At 42.5% G+C, this 24,899-nt stretch overlaps 1 protein-coding gene across 2 annotated transcripts in view; it reads left to right on the forward strand.

Moving 5' to 3' along the window:
* The window catches only part of MLXIP (MLX interacting protein), a 42,339-nt gene extending 17,440 nt beyond the window's left edge, over positions 1–24,899 (forward strand). Inside the window, exons 2-17 of one of the 2 annotated variants that reach the window (XM_071762705.1) lie at positions 3,002–3,108; positions 3,450–3,535; positions 4,453–4,542; positions 4,823–4,864; positions 5,223–5,394; positions 6,322–6,411; positions 7,265–7,356; positions 7,505–8,168; positions 11,509–11,630; positions 12,334–12,520; positions 13,317–13,441; positions 15,255–15,353; positions 17,124–17,251; positions 18,249–18,372; positions 18,543–18,672; positions 19,324–24,899. In XM_071762705.1, the coding sequence (XP_071618806.1) occupies positions 3,002–3,108; positions 3,450–3,535; positions 4,453–4,542; positions 4,823–4,864; positions 5,223–5,394; positions 6,322–6,411; positions 7,265–7,356; positions 7,505–8,168; positions 11,509–11,630; positions 12,334–12,520; positions 13,317–13,441; positions 15,255–15,353; positions 17,124–17,251; positions 18,249–18,372; positions 18,543–18,672; positions 19,324–19,445 (2,380 nt within the window). In that variant the 3' untranslated portion in view covers positions 19,446–24,899. Of the gene's footprint in view, positions 1–3,001; positions 3,109–3,449; positions 3,536–4,452; positions 4,543–4,822; positions 4,865–5,222; positions 5,395–6,321; positions 6,412–7,264; positions 7,357–7,504; positions 8,169–11,508; positions 11,631–12,333; positions 12,521–13,316; positions 13,442–15,254; positions 15,354–17,123; positions 17,252–18,248; positions 18,373–18,542; positions 18,673–19,323 lie in introns of those variants that run through there. The other variant, XR_011729599.1, reaches the window with a different exon arrangement.

Genomic DNA, 24,899 nt, shown 5'->3' on the forward strand with positions numbered 1-24,899 from the left:
GTTCTGTTGTACTGTATAGTTTTTCATCAATTAATTTAGTTTATTCAAACCACTCATTAAATGGAGGTTATGTAAGCTGACCAGCCCTCTGTGATTTAGTCTTGGTTTGGGTGGAATTTATGTTAATGTTTACAACTCTCCTTCTCTGTCTCTTAAGTCATCTTTGTAGAAATCAGGTTTTCTTAAAATGCTGGTGTTTCTTAATGCTAGTTAGTAATAAAAAACCCCCAAACTTCTGGGTTTGCACACAGATAAATGTCTTTCTGTTCAAATCCTGAGGGTGGTGGTGTCACATGGTTTTCTGATGAACAAAGTCCATCTTAAAATTCTCAGATTTAAGGGAGGAGAACAGGGGATTCTTCTGTTGTGAGTCATATCAGAGCTTGATCATGCTTCTACTGATGTTGGCAGGAGTTCTTCTACTGACTTTATAGATTGGATAGTTTTTCAGTGTTATGGAGAGATACTGGTTTAAATTGGAAGTCATCCTAACAGCTGTGGATGGTGTCCCACTTGCCTCATCCCTGTGAAGGAAGAAGCTCACCCATTGCATGGTCCCTGCTGAGTCAAAAGCATCACCAAGGTGTCCTGTAAGGTCATTCATTAACTGCTCTTCCAGGTGATATTTGTTGCCCATACACTTAAAATCCTGTGCATTGCCAGTCACCTGTGGAAGGCAGCCCCTAAAAAAAATAATCTGTGGAGACAAGAAGGGCAGCACTCTCCATAGGTGCTGTGTGTGCCTGAAATGCTTTATTCTGAGTGTTAACATAGAAGAAATCTATGCAAAGCTTTGCCTAAAAATGGACATTGCCAGTGTGAAACATGTTTTGTAATGTGCTTGAGTACATACCTTCTCCCTACGTGCATTTCTGTTTATTTAATTAGTAATTAAAAATCAAATTTCACCTCATGGGTGAAAGCTGCTGGGAGTGGAAATTTCAGCCTCACTTGTCTGCAACTTCTCTTTGGAAAACACTCGGGACTCCTCCAAAGCTTGCTGGGGGCCCTTTGTCCAAGGGGAATTCCATCTCTCCCAGCTGAAGCTTGTTCAGTTGGTTTGCTGGGATCTAGTGACATTTGGTCTCAGGAGGTGGAGATTCCTACGTGGGAGCCTGTACTGAGCTGCTGGGATGGATTGCAGGTTGGCCACCAGATGGTTTCAGCCACTTTGGTTTGATCTGGGTCTGATAGCAATGAAGAGCTGCAAGTCACTCTTCCTCCATCCTTGTTGGCTCACCCTGGGTACCACAGGTTGCTCTTCTGGCACCACCACAACCTGCAGAATTAACCAAGCACCAGTTTTCTCTCTGTGCTCCTCTCTTTGGGCAGCACCAGCATCCTCTAGGACGTGCTGCTGGCTGGTATGGGTGCAGCTGTCCCAGTGGTACCATGTGTTTGGTCCAAGCCTCCCTTGGGGATGTTCTCCTCCTCCCTGCTGTCAAACCAGTGGGGAAGGAGCAAGGGCCATTTGTGCAGTGGTGTTTTCTGCTTGCAGGTACACTGGGATTCTGGCTGACAGGTTACTCTGCATTTCTTGTAGGAGTTGGCATGGGCTTAGATACTGAGCTGGCAAGAGCAGCAGACAGTCCAGCAGCAGTCTCTCCAGTTGGGATTTTTTTGTTGTTGTTTTGCTGCTTAACAGCCTGAAGATGGGTTTCACCTGGGCAGCTGCTTTTACTCAGTGTTGTTCAAAGTAATCAACTTCCCATTGACTTTGGAATTTGGAAAAGTGTCTGAATATTGTTGTCAGCTTCATGCTGATTCCTCTCCACTGGGGCTGAAGCTGTTTCACTTCTGACCTCAAGCTGGACTTGTGCTTTGCTCCCAGGGGAACTAAAAATAATAATTATTTTAAGAATAGGTTCTTAATAACTTCCTTCTTTTGATGCACAACTCTTTTTTTGGTGGTTGGTTTTTTTTTAGCATTTTGTAAGAATGTAGTAGAAAATGTTTTGAACTATTTGTGTTTTCATTCCGGTTTTAATTAGCTCTTTGATAATACACAGAATGCATAAGCATTAATTACAGTTCGTTTTTGTTTATTTGTTTAGAAAAACATTTGGTTTTGTTACTCTAAGTGAAGATGATCAGAGTTTTATTGCTTTGGCAGAGCTATGAAGAGATGAACATGAAGTTGACAGATTTCCTAGTCAAAGGCATGTGGGCATTTTGTCAGCGTTGATGAAGCATCATGAGGTTAATCTCCTATCTCTGAACTGTTCATGTACTTGTGAGAAACAGAAAAAGATGTGCTTTAATCCAGGTTTAGGAGGGATGATAAGGTGTGCAATGATTTTGAGGCAGAGCTGACTGTGCAGTGAGCACTGTGAAGGTGATGAGAGTTTGCAGAGATGGGGAGAACATTAAACAGATGCAGAACCACTGTCTGCCATGACCCACAGCAGCTGGGTAAACGTGAGATAAAATACTTATTTTGGAGATCCTTCCATAAGTTGGAATAGTCTCAGAATTTAGAAGTGGGGTTTGGGGAGATGTGTTTTGAAAAGTGGTCTATGGGTGTATTAGTACACAAGAAAAAAAAAAAAATCAAAAAATCCAGAAGAGCTTTCTTAGACTTCATTTGGCATAAAAAAGTGTGGTTGTACAGTGTCATCAAGCCCAGCTATGGAGAAGAATGCAAGTAGCTAATTGCTTTTCTCTTCCTTACTTCCTTCTTGGTTGATGGAAGCTCATAGCCTGACATTTGAGAAGGTGGAATACTGGCAGGGAGAAAAGTGTTGATGAAATGAGTTTCAGTCCTGTTGAAGATACTTGTGAGACCAGTGGTGACAGTTGTTAGCAGGCAGATGAGAATGTCAAGGACTCATGAAAACTGGATTTGTCTCTGGCACCTGGATCAGTCCAGCTGTGGAGGTTGTCACTGGTGAAGTGTGGCTTGTACTGTTTTCTTCTGATAGGATTTGGGGCATTCATTGTCTTAAAAGGAGTGGGAAGAGAAAACTTGAAAGCAGAATGATTGTTGTCTGTTCTGTTTCAGTGGGAAGCTGGTTTCACCAAAATGGAAAAATTTTAAAGGCTTGAAACTTCAGTGGAGAGATAAAATCCGTCTCAATAATGCCATCTGGAGGGCATGGTACATGCAGTGTAAGTATCATGTTGGGTTGTGTTGTTTGCTACCAATTATTTCCTGAGAGACATAAATATAAGAAGCAAGAGAAAACTGAAATTGCTTTCTAATGAAAAGTTCAAACATCTGCTGGAGGCCTCGATGTCTCAGAGGCTCCCAGGGCAGTGCCTTTGGGTCAGTGCTTTCTGGAGATGTCCACGCAGAGTCTGACCTGAGCAGTCCAAGCACAGCCTGAGACTTCCCCATTTACTCTTGGCTCTCGGAAGGAATCCTGGCTTTTATATTTTGCCTCTGAAGTGTCAGGGCTCTCTGCAGAGCCTGCAGGTGCTGAGCACTCAGATTTTTATTCTTGTTTCAGACCTGGAGAAGCGCAAGAACCCCGTGTGCCACTTTGTGACCCCCCTGGACGGTTCTGTTGATGTCGATGAACATCGTCGGCCAGAGGTCTGCAAAACCTGAAGGACACACTAATGAGCTCTAGAGCTGATAACGAGATTTTTCTTGTCCATTAAGTGTGAAAGGAGCGTGGCATTTCTTTGCTCTGATGTCTTTAATTAGAAGGACCATTAATATCAAGCAGGTTTGCTGTTGAAGCCATTTTTGTATGGTTGTTGTATTGAGATGGTGAAGGTGCAGCCAGAAGGACACTTGTTATCTGCATAACTTATGTCTAAGTTCTAGTTTAGGGAAACATAAGCCACAGAAGTGTAATGTGAACAGGTAAGATTTTGACAGCCACTGCTCTCTTCTGGTTGGAGATTGCTAAAGTCAGTGGGAAATCAGAGTGAGGACTGTTTGCAGGATTGAATCTAAGTGACCCTGGGAGAGTTTTCTGTGCCTTTATTTAATTGATGAGGTGTGATTTCTAGACAAGCAGTTTCTTTTTCTCTATAAAGGTAGCTTCAAAAAAGAGCAAACACGAGTTTCAGTACCTAGACATCAGATTCCTAATTCTTTGTGTCCTTCTTAGCAGCTTTTGTGAGTGTGTGTGTGTGTGTGTGTGTGTGTGTGTGTGTGTTCATACAACAGAGTGAAATTCTCTGCCTGTTTTCTGTAGAGCAGGTTACTGGATGCCTTATACATTTTATTTTAGTAAATTAATTGTAGAGTTGGGGTTTTTTTTAACCATTTCTTAACTACTGGTTGTGGAAGATGCTGACAGTGCAGACATCATCTCTTGTTTGTTTATCTGGGGAAGATGAAGTTAGTACTGTCAGATTTGCTCTGTGATAGCTGAACTCTGTGACAGTGTGGGCTGCTGATACATGAGCTCAAACAGAATTAACATGCTTTCTTTTGCACAATATTTGCTTGGAAATTTATGGAACATTAAGCCATTCCTGGTGTGTTTGTGTTCTCAGGCCATTGCAACAGAAGGGAAATACTGGAAAAGAAGAATTGAAATAGTCATCAGGGAATACCACAAGTGGAGAACATACTTCAAAAAAAGGGTCTGTAGGTTTATACACTGAATGTAGGTTACTTGAACTTCATCAGTTTGTTGTTGCTTTTTAAGTTCTGATGTCACATTTTCTAGCATGCAAGAATACTTAGAACAGATGATAAGCTAACACAAGCACACTCATCTGATTAGTCCCACTTCACTAAAAATTATTGTGCAGGGACTAATAGTGCATGATTGGATCTTAAAAGTTTTCCAAAATCAGGTCTTCTGTTGGCATGTACAGGACCTATTCCAACTTTAACATTTGTTTTGTTCTCCTTTTGCAGTTACAGAAACATAAAGATGAAGATCTTTCAAGTTTGGTCAGGGTAGGTAATGCTGCTGATAAGTGGCAGTATTTCTGCTTGTAGAATCTGCAATAAGTAACAAAGCTGTAACGTGCAGTAGCTTGCATTGATTAAAATCTAAAGACAAGCATCTTGCTTCTGCCTTAATTAAGTTTGGGCACCTGAATGTTTCTGCACTGTAGACAGCAATGTAAGACTTGTAGCTTAAATTGGATGGAGCAAGAGTTGAATGTAAACTGCTGTGATAGAAGAAATGATAATTAGTATTGGGTGCCCAGAAAGATCAGGCTCTTTGAGGGCTGGCACATTGTTTCATCTTGTTACTGAGTCCTAGCTGGCACTGCTTCCTTGCCTGACTTTTCTTCCTTTCCTTTGGCAGGATGATGATGTGGTTCTCTGGCAAAAAAGAAGGTATGGCAGAGAAACCCCTGTCCCTATGGAGGAAGACAGCCTCTTGGATGCAGATATGCTTATGTCTGAGTTCACTGACACACTGTTCTCCACACTGTCTTCACATCAGCTTGTTTCCTGGCCAAATTCCAGGGACATAGGTATTTGTTGGCTGTTAGCAGTGGGAACTTTTGGGAGAAGTGTGCTTTCTTGCTTTGCTGCTTTTCTGGTCTGGATCTTTACTGAACCAGATAAAAATAGATCAGAGACTGGAGCTCTCTAATGCTTTGTGGGTTATGGAATCCCAGTTATTCATCTAAATTTCATTTCTGTCTTAGCTTCTTACATGCTGCTTCTAGCACTGTCCTCTAGTGTTGCTCTGAGTAAGTAATGAGCAGTATTTAGCTTTATCAGTGGTGAAGGCAGTTTTACTTCAAACATATATGTGTGTGTGTGTGTATTGCCAAGAGTCTGCTTTTGTATTTTTTTGGATGTGTCTCAGAACAAGTGCAAATCACTTCTCCTGTAAAAACAACCCCCAGAGCTACCCCGTTCTGTCCAGTGCTCTCACAAGTCAAGGCACTGACTGTCTAAGGGAGAGGAGATGTCCATTGTGCATCATCCCTGCTGCACTGATGTCTGAGCTGTCTGAGCAAATCCAGAGCAACTCTGGTTTACATGAACTGTACTGGAGGCAAAATGAAACAGATGATGGTTTATTTTAAAACGCTGTGCTATGAGCTGTTGTGCTTCCCAGCAAGTTTGTGTATTGTACAGCAAGGGGAGGGCAGGAGTTTTGGAAGCAGGAGCCATCCAAGTTTGGCAATCCCTTAGAGCCTTCAAGTTTCACCTCTTCCATTTCATTAGCTGAAAGTTTTGTTCCTCAGTGGTTTGATTACAGAACTGTGATGTAGCTCTGAAGAAAAGCAGGTGCTCAGTTCATTTCAGCAGCAGTTTTTCTGTAAACATCCCTGGCAAAGCCTGACTGCAGAGTGTGTGTTGGGGGTGTAGCCAAATGCTGAATTTTTGCTGCTGTTACTGTGTGACTAATGTGAAGCTAATCCAATTTTTTCTCTTGAATTTTGCAGCACACTTAGGAAATGCTGACATGATCCAACCAGGGCTTATTCCTCTCCAGCCAAATTTTGATTTTATGGATACTTTTGAGCCTTTTCAGGGTAAGAATCGTATATAAAGTCAATTAATTTATTTAAAGTTTCAGTGATTTGTGAGCTAGTTTTTAACAGAGTCTTAATATTGGAGGTACTGAAGGAAGGATCTTTTAGTGAAAGGTGTTTGATTGATGTTTACATTGTTCATTATTTCAGGCAGATGCATATGTGGGTAGTCTCCCTTGTTACTGTGACCCCAGTCCCTTACTTACCTGGATTTGAGAGTGACTTTGGGATTGTTTATTCCAGGGCTTGAACCTGGCTGTTAATTTGCCTTAGAACAGAGCAGCATTTAGTTCTTAATTCATTGAGTGATGATTGAGTAGATTAAACATCAGATGTGGGCAGGAGAACTCACAGAATCACTGAACTTCTCCCATTTTACACTTCTTAGTGATGAAGTTATTTAACACTTTGCTTTCCTTGGAACATTTTCTGGTACTAGCAAGAGAACACATGACATTAAACTACTACTGACAACTGTGATGGTTGTGGATCTTTGTGGCAGTCAAAAGTTACATCTGTTTGCTGAGCCTCCATGCAGGCTCCATCAGGGGAATTTTGTGGGGCTGCATTGAGAATCAGCTCTTGGTTATCTGTGTTTAGGTGAATCTTAAGCAGTGGACTGAGTTTTGTGTTGTCCTCACCTTGCATAAAGAGTTAAAGACTCCCCTGAGGGAGGTCAGTTCCTCTGGGAGACAACACACTGCTCAGTCAGCATGCAGTTGTATGAAGCAAAAATCTTGTTGTTTCATTATTTGATAAATAGTCTTTATATTCCCTTGAATTTTAGTGGTTAGCAGTGCTGTGCCTTGAGTATAAAAAGTAGAAAATTAATAGGTGACTTTTCATGTTTCAGATTTATTCACACCCAGTCGTTCCAGTAGTTATTTCCCTTCTGTGTCTGCTGTCAGCTCAGCTACAACAGACAGCAGCAGCCATTCTTCCCAGGTAAGAGCTTCTCAGTGTTTCTGACAGCCTCATCTCAGACACCTTTGTGCTGTGAAGACTCCTGAGCATGAGCCACGTCCTTCTGAGGAGTCCAGCCAAGAGTTTCAGGGGTCATGACTGAATCTCTGCTGTTTCTCTTTCCCCTCAGTCTCCCGTCCTGCCCTCGGGTTCGTTGCCCAGCACGCTTCCAGCAGGGAACATCAGTGATGGACTGATTGCTTCCTCAGTACCTGCTCCTGTCATTCCTGATGTTGGCACTGAGCAGTGTTCTGGCATTAGAAGTGGGGGATCTTTCATCCAGCCAGCAGACTTCACTCCTGACTCGTCTCTTAGCGGGCCACAAACTTTCATGCCGGTGTTTCAGACACCCCTGCCACTGCTTCAACCTGCAGCACAACAGCACCAGTCCCCGTTGCCTGCAGTGCCTCTGAACTCCAGCTTAAGCTCTTCACCAGCTGCGTTTGCTGCCCCAGAACCCCAGAAGATTGGCCTCTGTGAATCTACAGTTATCACCCACACAGCTTCTGCCACCTTGACCCACAACGCCCCCGCCACCACCTTCAGCCAGAGCCAGAGCCTCGTCCTGGCGACGCAGCAGCAAGGTGCAGGAGTGCCTTGTAACCTGGCTTTCCAGACTACTGTCCTGCAGGGGCAGCCCCGGCCCCAGATGCAGTCCCAACTGACATTTGCACTCCCCAAAGCTGTTCCTCTGGCCAGTGCTGGGACAAGGCCCAAACAGTCACAAAAAATAGTGCCTCCTCCGAAGCCTGAAACAGTGTCCTTATTGGTAAAGAATGCCTTCATCACCCCAGGTGAGAAGCATTGGTGGGATAATGGTTTTTATTTCTGAGTGGGACTAGCAGGAGGGAGAGACCTTCTTGCTTTTGTTGGTTTACATATTAAGTACAAATACAGCTTCCTGAGGGTGTCCAAGGAACCCCTGAATCCACTGGTGTGTGGCTACACTGCTTAATGGGATGCTCTGGACTGCTGAGAGAATTGGAAGCATTTTGGTTGTGAGTGTGTAAAGCTGACCTGCAAAAGGTGCATCACTTGGTGAAGTTTGTGCTGGTCTGTGTAGGTGCATCAGCAATGGGATGACTTGAGCTCTCTGCTCCTGCCCCATCAAAACCTTGGGTCTGATGTTTAATTCTCTTCTGATTAACTCTCCTCTTCAGAGCATTCAGCCACAGTAGAGCAGGAGATGGGAGGGAGATGGTGTGGGGTGCAGAATGGCAGATCTGTCCCTGTCTCTGATCCACGCTGTTACCCTGGAAAAGTCACTGTGTGCATCCCCACACTCTGCAGTTCCAGGGTCCTGGTGTTCATCCTTCAGATGCATTCTGATGTTTGTCACAGGTGTGCTTGGGGCTCTCTGAGACCACCAGGTACAGTGCTGGGTTTGGGAGCAGCTGTCAAGGTGGACCAGAGCATTGGTCCAGATGAAAGTATGGGAGTGTGCCTCTCATCCACCATCAGTGCTTCCTAGCAGGACCAGGGGGGATGACAATCCATCCTTCCCATGGGGAAGGGCTAAGACAGGCAGGGGGAGCTGTGGATTTTTGTCTCAAGCAATCTTCAGTCTCTTGAGATGCTGTCAGGAGCACGTGGTTTTCAGCTCTGTGTCTGAGTGTCAAGCTGATAGGCTGGGACCTCCACAGTGGGTGGAATTTGGACCAATTGGTCAAGCCTCAGAATAGCAAACATGGACTTGTTTTGCTTGTGGTGGTTCTTGTGGGAAAGCTGAAGGCTAGAACAGGACAGGCAGTACACATTTTCTTGGGCTTATTGCAGAGTTTTTTGATTTGTGCTGGCTGGGGGCCAAGTGACTTCAGCCACCTGAAATATGCAACAATAATCCAAGAAGAGCCCTGCCTGGAGGTGTATGGTACACAGGCTGTACTGAGCAGCAGGTCTGTCTGCCAGGGATCCCACCAAAAAAATTAAAAAAAAAAAAAAAAATCACTGTTCAGAAGTAGAGCAGACCCAGGGATCTAACTCTAGCATGTCACTGGGACCAAGCTGGGCCATGATGAATAGCAGTAGGGTGTTCCTGTCTGTAGTACATAATAAAACAGGAATCTGTGCATCCACAGCAGTCAAGACATTCCTTCCCCATCTGGTAAAGCACTGGTGGCAGCTCCTTTTCAGAAAGCCTTTGCTCCAGGTGTCTTGGTGTTTCCTGGGTCATTCCTCACCTCATGTATCATTCTCCCAGTGCTTCATCAGGTACTCCTAGACCACCACAACCAATGGCTTTGTTTCTCATCTAGATTGAAAGTTGTTGCAGTTTTTTATTGCTGGTAATGGCATGTGACCAGGGGTCACACTGCTCCTAAACTGCTGGGACACCAAGCTCAGAGATCACATCCAAGATTTTATGTAAAGAACGGGAGATTTATTTTTAGCAATAAAATAAACATCAGTATTTCTCACTGAGGCATTTGTGCCTGCCATTTGTGTTCAGAACAAACAAATGATCTCATGACTGTAACACAAATTACATTTTAACCTGTGTTAGGAAAAGATGTGTAACGTTTACTGCCCTGTGATACAAGGACTCAAAAGCCTGCACAGATTGTCTCATGAGCTGCAAGACTTCACATGGGAAAGAACTCTGTCACACTGCAGGATAAATTGTGTGAGTTTGAGAGGAAAGTCTGATGTGTGGATGGGATAGAAACATGAAAAATATAAAGAGGCATCTAAATAATGCTGGCTTTTAGTTACCCAAATGTGGGGGTCAGAAACTCCAAGTTTGTGCAGCAGCATTAATGCACACAGAGTGGGCTCTTCAGCTCAATAGAGATGTCAGAAGTCAGACTGAACATTAATGAACAGTGGAATGGTTGTGATTCCAGCTTTACATGTGGGAATGAATGCTCAGAGAATGATCTCCCTGTACCAGGGTGGCAGTGCTCTCTGCCAGACAGACCCACACAAGGGCTGACACAAGGCTTGTGAAACTCACAGGCTTTTTAAATAAAGCCTATACAGAAACTTTCCTTGGTTCAGAACACAGTCACAGATAAGAACACAGCAGAGGAGAGGACACTGGATATCCCTCACTGTCTCCCTGTTCTACTGGGCATGTCCTTCAGTATCTTGGTGCCAAAATGCAGAGGGGTAGCTTGGCAGTGGCTGAGCTGTTGTGACACTTTTTGTGCATCCTGACTTTATTAGTACAAAGCAGAGCTGAAGCCAGTACAGGTTGGAATGAAACTGAGTAAGTTTGGTTTAGTTTTCTCAAAAAACATAGAGAAGTTGTGTCTTAGCAGGCTTCTTCCCTCAGTAACAATTCAGGATGGTTATTCATGCTCTCTGTAAAGTCTGGGGGTGAACAATGTCAGCTTTAATGCCATCTTATTAACTGTACATCTGCATTGGTTCAATTGAGATCTGAATGGATTTATGTTTGAATACTGTGATGCTGAAAAAAACCTTAGAGCAAGAATCCTGATTCCTGTCATGGAGGTAAGACTCCAGTACAGACTTCTGAAAAGAAGTCTTTTTTGTAACTTTCTCTGTGGACTCAAGTGCTGCTATTCACAATTACCTCTAACAGTGCAGAATTCCTGGTTCTTTAGCCTGATTTCTGGAATTTTGGTGCTGATTCCCAATCACGCTTGGTTGTCTTGTGTTTGTGTGTTATGTACTGCAGCTGTAAAACCATATAGATAGCAAAAGAAGGTAGTTTAGTGAAGTGGTGAGGAGGGAGGAGGATTTACTATGTGTACAAGGAAGCATAAAGTACTGAATCTGCATCCTTCAGATGGTTTCTCTCATTGACCCTCTCTGGGTCAGCAGTGCAAGCCTGAGATCCAAGAAGAGATGTGAAGATGATCCTCTCAACATGGAGTATGAGAGAATGGAGACTCTTTGCACCTCCCTGGTAGACTGGATGTCTGTGTAAATTCACCTTGAAACAGTGCAGTGATGCTAGAAGAGTCAGAAATAACTGGTGTGGTAGAGTCCTGGGTTGATGAGATTATCCCAAAACTGGTGGCACTTTGTTTTGCAGTGAAATAGTACCAAGTAGATGCCTGTTAATCCATTCCCCCCTTCAATGACAACTGATTTCATACCAAATAATCTCCAGCATTTTTTTTTCCTTTGTCTCATTAACTATTCTAACTTAATTGTGTTCTTCAGCTGCCTTTCAGGGACAGTCCAGAGCTGTGATTGTAACTCCAGCACCTTTAAAAAGAGAAGGGATTTTGACGCCAGCCACGTCTCAGTCTAATGTTGCAATTGCACCAGCTGGAATTGTCAGAGTAAGGAGAAGAAAAAAATATGTATTTGTTTTTTAGGCCTGTTATTTGCAAGCAGTTAGAGCTGTAATGTGCTCAGGAAGGTAACTACTCCACTAAATCTCACCTGGTACTCAGCATATGCATCTATGCATTCAGCATTATGTTTGCTTATTTTTAATTGAGCTACTTTATGGCCCTGGGAGCATTATGTGGTCTTCACAGACTCCTACACAACAGTAAGACTATAAAGAGCCATGTGTACATAGAGCCTTGCATGGGGATGGTTTGTGCTTTTCCTTAATTGTGCAGAAGGAGCCCAGGATGCTCACCTCACCTTTCTGTTTGCATGTGGGAAAGTATTCCTGGAGTGGGTTTCTGAAAATGCTGTGTGGAGGAAGATAGACATAGAGTTTAGTCTATTATGCTGTTGATATGTTGTAATACTTTAAGTTATGAAAGGATACTGGTGTCCTGCCAGATGTCTGACTTCAGTGCCTGCCAATTCCTTATATGTTAGCCCTTGTTTCATGTCATCAGATTGTTAACCATGTATTAATTTGCTACTTTCAGTGAAAGGCAAGGTAATAAATTTCTCTCTTTCTCTCTCTCTTCCCCTCCCTTTCTCCTTTCTCTCATCCCTTCTCTCCCTCTGCCCCCATCCTCCCCTTCCTCTTGTCTTTTTCTTTCTCTCTTTTTCTCTGTGCTATTTCTGTGCTGTTCCCAGGCTCCCAGGGTGACGGAATTCCGTAGTAACATTCTGGTTGGTCCAGCACAGCGAGCACCAAGTAGCCAACAAACCCAGTCCACAGTCTCCCATCTCTTCTCTCCTGGTGTAGTCCAGGATGCCTTGGTGAAAGGAGAGCAAATCCCTTCCCACAGTAGCAGTTCACAAGTTCCCTCACCTACACCCAGTAAGTTAGAAAGCTCTAAGCATTCTCTCTTCCCTACACGTGTGTTTCCATGGGTTAGGCAGGGTGTAGGTGGGTCTTGAGGATCCCTGGATAATTTCTCAATGGATTTTTAGGCCCTTCTACCCTGCAGCTTTGGTTGCATCCAGTTCTTTGCAGTTTTGGTCTTAAGCTACTGTGCAGCATTCCCACAAGCTGTGATTTTGTCCTTCCTGTGTGTGGCTCCTTTCTAAAAGGATGTGCTGTCATTGTCACCAAGAAATAAAATCTGTTTGAAAGGCATCTGAGTACAAAGTATTGAATAGGTTTGTTGTTCAGTATTGTAACTGTAAGTGTGACTGGAGGATCACAGACACAGGCCTTGTTAACAGCAGGTAAGTGCCAAGACTCCTTTTGCATGTGTGTTGGGAGAGTGGTATCCAGGCTGGGTTTGGAGACATATCCTTGCTCTGCTGGTAAATGGCTGCTCAGTGTTGCTGTCATGTCCCAGGCTGTTAAAGTCCCTGATGGCTGAGTAGCAGGAGGATGGACTTGCACCCTATGCAATCAACATGCCCTTGCTGAAACCTGTGTGTGGAAGGAATATTGTATCTTGATATTTGGGATGTATTAGTCTTCTGCCTGGAATCACTAAGCTTTCCCAGCAGTGGTGACATTTTCTAGCATGTGGTTGGTGCATCAGTGAGTGTAATTGAGTTGCCAGCTGCATTTCAGTTCAACTCTGAATTGAAACTTCTCAGCAGTCCCCTTTGCTGTGGAGGTTTTTGTTAATGTGACTTCTCTCTCTTCCTTTATGAAGGCAGAGACTGTCAGAATTCAGGCCAAGCTTCCCCCTGCACCTCTGAGCAGAGCCCCAGTCCACAGTCTCCCCAGAACAACTGCTCAGGAAAATCTGCCACTGACTCTAATATGGCTGCACTTGAGGTATGTGTCCTTTCCTTTGAGGTGCTTTTTTTCATTGCTTTTGTAACTGTTTTTCTGCCCTGGTGTCTGAGCATGGACTAGAGAGGAAGTTGTGCTTCAGGGACACTTCTGTGCCTCAGCCTAAGCTTGTGCTGCATCTCACAATTAAAAATGTCAGACTACTCTGCTCCTCAGGGATGTGTCACCAGAGGGGCCAGGCTTAACCATACCTCTGCAGGTCCTTATGGTCACGACAGCAGTTCCTGCTGTGGCTCACAGGAGTGTTGTGACAGGTCTCAAATTTACTCAGTCAAAAGCTTCAGGCTTAGTTTTCTAAACCCTGGCTTTTTGCCATTGTTCTGTTGGGGCTCTTCAGTCTGCAGGGCTCTGGCCAGCGCTGGAGGGGGAGTTCTTGACCTGCTGAGTTACTTTCATGTCTCCAGTGATGCTATGCTGCTCCACAGAGAGGCAGCTCCACAGACTCTCCAAGTTACACCTGTAAAACACTTCAAGAATTATTGGGGTAAGAACTCGGCGGTCTAGAGAGAGCATCTGAAAGCTGACTGTACCTCACCCACAGGCTGACCTTGTCAGAACACTTTCTGTGGTGCTTTGAGCAACTTATCCACAAAACCCAGCCAGTGCAGGGTGGTCAGCTCTAACCCTCTCATTGATTCTTAACCATTTTGCAAGTGCCAACCCCTTTTTGGCTTCTCTGTATACCCTGTCAGTTGTCAGCTTGACTAATTCTGGGACAGAAAGGTAAGTGTAACTTCTTGCAGCCTGAGTGCACTCAATTCTAGTTCTGTTGCAGAGGAGAATCAGAACTGCACATTGCTTATAAAAGTTTTCAGTTCTTTTGCTTGGCATAAATGCTCACAATGAGGGGCTGCAGCCTGTTCTTGCTGCTAGAGAGGAAGTGAGCAAAGGAACTGCTAATTAGGACTGGGCTGGTGATGGGGAAAGTGGCCACTAGATGGAGGAGTGACCTTAAAAGTGGGGACACCTCAACGCCTTAGGTTTTGTGACCGTTTAAACTCACCCGTTTTGACAGGCAGTGCTTGGGAGATGGGCTGTTAATAGCTCTTCTGTAAGACAGAAAAACGGGGCTGTTTGCCAGTCTCTAGCTGTGTGTTCTGTAGCTCCCCTGCATTGTTGGTTAGGCTGAGCAGTTCTGGGTTGCTGGTTAAAGTGGTTTTTTCAGTTTGGCAAAGCATAGAGGGTGTTGGAAGGCTCAGTCATGCTCTTGAGCACACTTATTTTCTGAGTTTTTGGGCAGCCACTTCTTTAATAAAGCCACTTCTTCTTTTAATAAAGCCTCTGCTTTATTACTTTGTTTTCCTCTGTTATAAAATGGGGGGTGGTGAGCTACTGCTGGAGAGCCTTGCTCTGCTGCTGGTGCATTCTCAAAGTGCACCATTAGTGGAAATTTTGGTGGAAACAACTTCTAAGGTTTTAATGTTCCAACTGAAAGGGCTGGTTCCTGACAAAGCCTTTGTCCTTAGGAATAAATACTAGGAATAAACTAAATGGCTGGTTTTAAACTTAAAGTCTTCAACAAGATACTAATTAGTAACATGCCTCAAAAGTTGGAATTTGACTTCAGAAAAGGAATTTTGACTCCAGAAAGAAAACCCACAAGATTTGGAGTTTAATGCGCTAGACGCTTTTTAAAATAAATTATTTCAAATTTCTAGTGATGTGGCTTTGACTGGGAAAACTGAATGCCCCACTTCAGCAAAAATGATACTGTGAATTTGAGTAGCTGAAATAAGTCATAGCAGTGGAACTGTAAAGGACAACAGCACAGCCTGAGCTCATTTTATTTGTGCAGAATCGAAGGATGAGGCGCATTTCGGAACAGAAACGAAGGTCTAATATCAAGATTGGTTTCAGTACTCTGAACAGCTTGGTTTCAGCCAACTCCATGTTGGTAAGTAACTTGGCAACACTAGCAGTTTAATATGGAATACAATAAAGAGCCATTCTACAAGATTTAAATGATTTTAATCTCTTCACTGTTGACTCAAAATGCCAGTCAGTCAGTGAGGATACCTGAACTGAGGGACATGGAAAGGGAAGGGTGATAAATCCATGGCTTATACTCAAAAGAGTGTATGAAAGCACTTCATCTTCCAGACATTTTTGTTCTGATGTAGCTTCAAATGTTGAACAAGTTTTGTCTGAAAACAATTCTTGCTCTTGGGGCCCCAGTAACAAAGATTTTGTCACATATGCAGCCTAAGATGACTTTGCGTTTACTGTTAGGTCACCTTTTTTCTGATATATTGGCTTTTTGTACCCATTCTGGATGGGTTCTGGTCCCCATAGCTCTGGTCCAGGTTATTCTCCCTGAACCATGATCCATCCAGAGGCCAGGTAGATGCTGTTGGTATAATGCTGGCCTGGCTTAACACACCTTGAGGTTTGGCCTGAGCCAATTTACCCACCTAAAGCACAGCCTGTTAGCTTGGGCTTCCTGCCATGCTGCCACAGCTGGGCTGCATTTGGTCAGCTCAGAGCACAGCAAATTTGCACCTGCAAATACTGTTGAAATATATCAGTGAGCCAAAGGAAAAACAAAACCCTCCAGTGACATTTCTAAAACTTCCCACATTGAGATCTCTACCTCCCAGGAGAAGGCAGGGGCCTGGCCAGTGCAGATGATTTTGAAAATCCCTCTAGAACTCTTTACCTCTGCCTTTAAGAATTTTGTCCTGTGTCCACAGCCTTGCTGATGTTTTTGGGTTGTTTTGTTTTGTTTTTTTTTTTTTTTTGGTCTCTGTCAAGTGTCTTCTGTGCATAGATTTACAGAGGGGAAAAAAAAATTCCCAACTGACTTCTCGTTGGCAAATGGCTTTGTCCAAATTAAGAATTTATCTGGCCACACTAGTTCACTATATTGAAATAAAAATAATTAAAACATAGGCTTGTCTGCACAGCAAAATTCTAAATGTCTCTTAAATACCAGTGCCTCTTGAAACATAGGAAATACAGAAGCTTATTTTGCAGCCTTTTGATTTGTTTACATGATTTTTATAGGTTTATACATTTAGGCCATAAGTTGTCTGAATTTTACTTTCTGATTTGAATGGCCTGTCTGAAAGTCAGTTTTGAAAACTGAGGTTTAATAAAGTATCTGATTATTTTATTTCTCAAGTACTGATTTTTTAAAAATTCATTCCTCAAAACTGAAGAGTATCCTAAAAAAGATCTGTGACATTTTTTCTGTCTCCTTTGATGACAGCTGGACCCTGTTGCCTTCTGTTTAATAACAGTAGCTGCAGATTTCCTAAACCAAATCATCTATATCATCAACATCAACCAATGCTTGTAACACCACTAAATCTGTCAGCAGCTGTAGCACACCCTTCAGTACTTAAGAACTGTAAATATTTTAAGACGATAGGTAATAAAACCTGTTAAATTATTAAAATAATTCTTTCAACAAAGCAGCAAAAAGGGTAATTTGTGGCAGAACACTACCCCTGCAACCACATTTCTCTGTAATGTGCAAACAGGAGTCAGAGGGAGGTGTTGGGTGTTACCTGCAGTGTTTCTCTCTGCCTCTCCGCGCGCAGTGAAGGGAGCTGAAGCGAAGGTGCTGCAGCGCTTTCCTGGGTGTTAGAGCAGCTTAGGGCCAAACTCTTCACCTGTCCAGCTTTGTTCTAGAAAGTGAGCTGTATGTTTGTGTTTGGTCTAGATCAGCCATGCAATCACGCTCCAGAAAACAGTAGACTATATCGCTAAACTGCAGCAGGAAAGAACACAGATGCAAGAGGAAACCAGGCGCCTGCGGGAAGAAATCGAGGAGCTAAACGCTGCCATCATGTGAGATCTGGGGAGCTTTCTGTAATGAGGCAGAGCAGCTTGGCTGTTGCTTTGGCTAACTGCAGGGAATGTTTGCCTTGACAACAGATGGGTGTTGGACAGCAAGTGGAGTTGCTACCAACTTCTAAACAAAAAGCAGAATTGCTGTGGGATGGGCACTGGTAGCAAACTGCGTGGATTTTCTGCTGGCTCTGAGCATGGGCGCACGGCAGTGGCAGCATTGGAAAAGGTGCATCAGCTCCATTAGAATAATTCTGAGAAGCAGCCAGTGATGGTGGTTTTGTATTGCTAGAATCACTGTGTGCTCAAAAACTCTTACCCTTCATGATGGCTTTGCTGCAGTTTTCTTTCCAAATGCAGTCAGTTTTTATAGGAAAATAGGGTTGAGTACGTAAGACACAGGATTTGGAATCAAGGAGCTTGTCACTGGCTGAAGGTAACTGCTAAGTCACTTCACCTTCCTGGTACCTTAGTTTCCTCTGTGCATTTTCAATAGTTTATTGCAGAGCATGTTGAGAACCCCAGTGGTTTTTTAGGCTTAGGCTTTATCTCAGCCTTGCCCGCAAAACAATGTATTTTCATTTTTCTTTAGCAGGGTGATGATGTCTGTCTGGTTTTATTTTAGATCTGTTTCTTAAGAGTCTCTCGCATCGCTCAGGAGTAACTCTCTAAATTTTCCTGGACTCCCTAGTGTGCCTTTTTCTAAACACATGCCAAAAGCTATTATATTATGCTCTGTTTTCAGTTTTGTTGCTTGTAATAAGAAGTGTGTAGCAGTTTGGGAAATTGCTTTGCTGTGTGAATACAGACAAAGCTGGTGGGAAAACAGTAGCTATTCCTGGCCATTACAGTTATATTCTGGGAGGGTCACGCACTAGGAAACCTCCTCAGTCAGGGAGACTGGGGATACACCCTTTTCTCTTGCTATAATTTAGTTCTGGAAGAGAAGTGTTTCCTTTCTGCTGAGGATTCTGACCTCAGAACATCATCTTTTCAGTTCTTGTCAACAGCAGCTCCCTGCAACTGGGGTTCCTGTAACACGGCAGCGATTTGACCACATGAGGAAGATGTTTGATGAGTATGTGAGAAGCAGGACCCTGCAGAACTGGAAGTTTTGGATTGTATCCTTTTATATTTAACTGCTGAACTTGAGGTTTGGTACTAATAAATAATAAATTGTGTCCATTTAGAAGTCTGTTGTCTTCTCTGCAGACTGAGCTGTTGTAGCCTTTCCCATAGAGTGTTTTGAACACCTCCTTTGTTGTCTTTCTTAACGTGGGATGATGTGCAGTTCAGCATTATTATTAAGCCATTGTTTGAGTCCTTCAATGGGATGGTTTCCACAACAAGCTTTAAGGATCTGAATCAAACTGCAATGGCCTGGTTGGATCAGCACTGTTCTCTTCCTGTTCTGAGACCAAGTAAGTGAAGTTCTATCCCCTGGTTACTCTAGGTCAGAGGGAGTGAGACTGTATTTAACAGCATTTCCTGAAAGTCGGAGGATGACAAAGAAAACGCACAAATAGAAAATGACTTCCAGTTTCAGTGGAAAAATAAGAACCCCTTTTGCCTTTTGACTGTGAAAACACCTGTTTTCATGCTTATTACTGAACAGAAAAACTAACCCAAATTGCTGAATATACATACCAGAATGTATGGAGATAATCAGGAGATAAATCATACCAAACTTACTCCTTATGAAGGGAGGCTTCTGAGATTTGTATTGAGCTTTGAAATGGCTTCGTTTGGCCATGGTGGTTTGAGCTTTCCCCCTTTGCAATTCAGCAAGTATTTACATTTACAATTATAACTGCCAAGTAGTGTGTGCTTTCTTGCAGAAATAGGTGATTTTTTTTTTTTGCAAGTCCTAGAAATCCATTTCTTGCTACCTTGTACTTGCACATCTGTTTACTGCTGTTGCTGTGTGAGGAGGTGTGGATGTTTTACAGAAGTATTTCCATAATTATGTGTAACAGCCTCTTCGTACCCACGCGCTATCCTGCTGTTTGCAGCCAGACTAATGGCTTTTCTTGATACTATTCTGCTTTTTTCTTTTCTTTTTTTTTTTATAGTGGTGCTGAACACCCTCCGGCATCTAAGTACAACCACCTCAGTTCTGTCAGATCCATCCTGCCTGCCAGAGCAAGCTGCTGAGGCAGTGAGCAAGATGAACAAAACAGCTGGCGAAACCTAACAACCAAAGACACTGAGTTGCTTATCCAAGGGGTGGAGAACCTGCCAGCCTAGCAGCCTGGCACATCTCCTTTCAGTTGGTGCACTTTAGAAAGAATTGTTTCCATCACCCAAGACGTTCAGGGCATCTGGCTCTGCCACCAGGATATGTGCAAGTAATATGCAAGGTTGTCATAACGTTTTGATTCCACCTCAGTGCTGTGCTGTGCTCCGTTCAAGTGAGAAAACACCAAGCTCAGGTAAATCCAGCAGGTCTGAGTCCTGCAGGCAGCAATATAACTCCATCAATGCAGCATGCATCTGTATGCAACAAACATATTTCTATGAAACAGCTCAAAGTACTCTCTGAAGTGTAAATCTTGTACACCAAGGAATGTTCTCTTAAAGGGGGAAATACACTTTTGATTTTGTGAAACAAAACGTGCTTTTTATTTTGTTTCCTGGTATTCAGTTCCTTTTGTTTTACTTGAACAGTGAAAATTGTTAAACAAGATCATGTGAAAAACCAAAGGAGAAGAAAAATCCATCTATGATGTCAGCTCATGGCAAAAAATACTAAAATTAAAATCTCAGGCTGTGTTTTGTGTATTTTTATTTTAATGAGTGTATCATTGGGTATGATCACTTTCAAGACATGCTTTATTTTCTAGCAAATAAAGTAGCTGATTCTTATTATTTTTCCTGATATAGCCATTGCAAATGAATAGCAGGCTGTGCAGTAAGTGCAAGAAAGCAGTTTTAAATTGTATAGATTCTGTGCTTAGGATAGCTAGATGAATTTTCATACTAATTTAATCTGTGAACTGTTTTCTTGCACTCTGCAGAGTTCAGCTGCCTTCCTCATAAAACGTGTGTGTGTAAAACACATCCACAGGTCAATGTAGTAGTGCTTCAGAGACAAGCAATGAGTCTGTAATGTTGAGAAACTGGCTTTTTTGTTATTTCAGGCACTGTATCAAACCACATGGACTTGTAGTCAGTTCTTTGCTTCTAGGGTTGGACCAGATTGATCCTTGAGGTCCCTTCCAACCTGACATTCTCTGATTCTATGATTGATTCTATGATTCATCTTTTTTTTTTTTGCTTGTTCTTTTTGCCTTCTATCTGAAAAACCTGAAGGACTTGCCTAATTTGGTCCATATGGGAAGGTAACATTCATCATTAATTATAAAACTTGAAAGTGTAAAACCTGAACTACTGCATAACATTTTTCTGTGACAGTCTGGGCAAGTACTGTGCTCTGCTGCAGATAAACTGTGTCTCATTACATCAGTGACAGCCTGTCCATCCTGAGACAGCACTGGGATATTCACTCCAGATGTTGTTCATAGTCTGGAGTCATCCTGTGACCCTTAGGATTCCACTCCTTATTTGATTCTGCTTTTTAAGAGCAATGCAAACTGTGGATAATTTGTCCCTTGTACCTCCTCTGAATAGTTCTCTTCCAGTTTCAGAAGCAGGCTGCCTGGAGGTGCTTAGCAGGCTGTCCCAGTGCTAAAAGGAGCAGGTAAATCATGTGGGCATTGCACATGCTGAAATGGGGTCAGTAGCTTCTCCCCTGGGGAACGTAGATTTCTCTGCCTTCTTTCCAACCTTCTCCACTTGCTGGGCCAAAGTTTAAAATAAAGCAGTAGGTTTGGGGAGTGGGAATAAGCATGGGGAGTAATTGTCTTTCTTCCTGAGATTTTGCAGCTAATGGCTTTCATTGCAGGGTTCACTCCTGTGTGAGCAGGGCTGTAGCAAGATGAAAGCAGTGAAGGTTTAACCCCAGGGCCCTCTCCCTGAGCAGAGGTACTGTGGGTTGAGGAATTGGGGGCTGGGGGGAACTGCTGGGGGTAAGGAGAAGAAGGGGAAGACAAAACAGTATGATCCAAGTACCAGCATGCCTTTCTGTAGGTGTGCAGACAGATGAAGAGATGCTCTTTTTTTTAATTTTTGTTTTTTAAATTTTGACAGTAGATCTGACTTAACCATTTGACGTTTGTGGCACACGTGAAAACTTGTGTCCTTGTGACAGAACCAAGAAAAATTCAAGCCTCAGCTAAGGAAGTTTCTTGAACCAGTGTATAAAGGTTGTCATTAGTGATTAAATAGTGAGTAGATTTTGTGGGGAGATTTTTATCTAGGTTTTTCATACATAATTTTACAATAAATGAAGCAATATTCTTTCAGATGCATCCGGGTAAAAACTGTTGAATCAAATTTGTAAATTTTTTTTCCAAATCAGTGCTTTAAATCCCCCCATTTATCACTGATTGTCAACTTGATTCCAGTGAACTCGTTTAACACTGTGATTAGCTGGGGGGTGTCCCTCAAGCTCTTTCTTCACTGGGCTATCTCAGGGAGATGCACAGATATCTCCTGCCTATTTGCATGTTCAGAATATGTATCTGGTTTTCTAGAAAGAAATCAGTAGGCAAATTGTCCAAGAACAAGACCCACTTGTGTTTCTGCTGTACTTTCCAGATGAAAAGATTTTGTTATGCCTCCCTTGCAGTGTGGTCTCCTGCCTGCCAGGCAGTGATTTGGCTTCATTTTTACCTTGTTCTCATTACTATGAATGACATGGAAGAGTTTTGTCTCAACCAGCCAAGTGCACTAGAAGCATTTTTCAAAGCCCAGGGAGATCTGACAGCTTTGAAGCTGAAATCCAAACATCTCAGATCTCACTGAATGGATTGGAAACTGAAAGGGACCATAAAGTAATAGGAAGGGGTGGTGTGATTGAACTGCTAAAAAAGTGGCCCATTAGCAGTTTTTATCTGGACTTGGAAGGAAAAAAACATACTCATTGCAGCATGGACTGGTTACAATTGGAGGAAAAGTGCTTATTCTAATACCTTGTGGTGGAGAAACAAGATCATGGCACTATTTAAAGCTCATAAATCTTAATAAAAAGAAAAAAAACTAAATCAAGGATTGCTTACTTCAGAAAGAGTGTAGGAGGGAAGGGAAGAAAAGTGAAAAGATCCCTTCCACGTGGGGCAGTTACCAGAAATGATGTGGCAGATCTTTGAAGCAGTGATTCAGTGTTTTTTGTTTTGGTTTTTATTTTGTCACCCTGTTCTTGCAAATCAGAATTCTTTTATCAGTCAATCTTGTGAGAGGTGTGATTTTACTTCTTTTGGAAACAGGAGGAAAAAGCTGTGTTGTGTCTCACATCTGCACAGTAGAAGTACTGAGGATTGGTATGAAAACAGGTTGACCACGTATGTTCCTGCTCAGTTCCTGCTCAGATTTCCACTTTGGTTTATATTTCATGTTCTTAGTCTCTTTCTTACACACTGAGGAGTCTAGATACTGTATTTAAAAAAAAAAAAAAACACCAAAAAACCAACAACACAATATAACTGAGGAACACTTTGCCCTTTAATTTAAGCAGTCTGATTTCCTCAGTGCCACCAAAGTATGCTTAAGAAGCAAAACACACTGTGCCTGTAGTCTACACAGATTTCCAGATGATGCAAGTCTGTCTGCAGTGAATTGGTGCTAAATGTTTAAAGAACATATAATTGAATACAAATCATGATCAGTCAAAGCTGACATATTTCACTCAGTAAGGGAATGGTGAGATAAAGTATTTGTGGCCTGTGATCTGCACAAAGTCAAACTGAGATTGTCTTAATGGTTCCTTCTGAACTTGAATTCTATTGATCAGTGTATTGTAGGTGGCCCCTACCCCAAACACAAGTTCTGGAGAACTTGTGCATTATTTCATCTACTTATTAGGCTTTTATGATGCTGCTTGTGAGCAGGAGGAATAAACAGTACAAGTCCAGGAGCAAAGTAGACTAGAAGGAAATTATGAATGGGAACAGAGATGAGCTCATGCTTCATCTTGGCAGTCTGATCTCTGCACAAAACCAAAGGATTCTTTGTTAAGTCCATTTGACCTGACTGGCCATGTTCTTCCATGCTTTTCTAGACCCCTCAGGAAGCTTTTCTTGAAGGGAGACTCTCTAGAATGTTTCCATCTGTGCCTTAGATCTTGGCATTTGGTGATAGGTGCTTTTGATTTATCTGAAGTCACTCATTCTTCCCCTTAATAAAACACTCTGTGGAAAATTCAGTGAATTCACAAAGTGGGGCTTCCCTGGGTTTTAAGGGTTTTTTTTATCTGTGTGGCATTACTGTGTCCCTTTGAAACTGAGGTTGTGAAAAATTGTGTGTGTATGGAAAAAAATTGCTGCTCTCCTGCTGACTTCACCACCCTTCACTCCCAGGTACAGACACACACGTGCACACACGTGTTCCCACTGTCATACCAGAAGTTGGACAGAAACCCAGCAAAAACACAAATGCTTAAATCTCTCAGTCTCTCCTAGAATGGCTTGAAAAGACCAAGGGCAGTTACATGGCCTTAAAAAATGCCATCCCTTCAATTTCCATCTTCAGCAGCTTTTACATTCCCTTTGGAGTGTGTGTCTGTGGATGTGTGGCAGAGGTGACAGGGGCAGGTAGATTTTGGGTTGTTTGCTTTTAAAATTCAAAACTCCTGACATACAGTTTGAGAGCAGGAGAGGGAAGCTCACTGCAAAAATGCTATTTGAAAGCTGTTTCACTTTCTGTGTTTCTGGAGTGGATGATTCTTGCCTCAACGTTGCCAACTAGGAGATACTGCTGAAAACAGAATTGTGAACTATTTTGAGTTCCTTTTTTCTTTCTTGGTACCTCTTCACCTTTATTGCATAAAAAACCACCCCAAATCAAAAGTCTAACACCTGGTTTAGGAGCTTTTAAGGATTCAGTCATACCAGAACCAGAGGACTGTGGACAACTGTTGATGACTTTTAGGAGGTTTGACAACAGGAGAGTTCCTGTTATTCCTTCTCAGTTTATACACCTGAATTTCAGAGGAGGTCATTTGTTTGGTTTTGTCCTTTATAGGGCCCCAGTTTGGTTCTCACAACATCAGCCAAGGCCTCAAGTTTTCTTTTGTTTCATTCTTGGTTGTATTTCATCCTCATTTGCTGTGAACAGAATTGGTAATACCAAATAGTATCTTGATAAGTAAAACTTGATCCAGTTACAAAGCATCACATTTCTGGACTTTTATAGAATGACTTCCTAGTCATGATCTGAATTGCTTTTATATCTGAACTTTTCCAACATGAATAAGGATTTGAATCAAAAAATATCAATGTTAGGAGCAAGCCTTTTAGTTCATACAATGAATAAATTGTTCTTTTTCTTCTTCTACCTTGTATTTAAATGTGTTTTAAGTGAGTGGAGTTCATTCTTGTTTTTTTTAAAAAAAAAGGCAAAAAACAAAAAAGCTTGGATGTATGAGGACTTCAGGTTGTGCTCTTGCTTTGCCTAGGTTTCCTGTTCTGTTGCATGACACAACTGCTGTTGTGCTGTTGACATGTAGCACTTTTCAGTAGGTCTGTTAAATTGTGCAATGCATTTTTTTATATTTACAACCAAAACAATAAAGGTTATTTTTTGGAAGAAA

The sequence above is a fragment of the Heliangelus exortis genome, chromosome 19 (genome assembly GCF_036169615.1).
Source record: "Heliangelus exortis chromosome 19, bHelExo1.hap1, whole genome shotgun sequence".
Lineage (NCBI taxonomy): Eukaryota > Metazoa > Chordata > Aves > Apodiformes > Trochilidae > Heliangelus > Heliangelus exortis.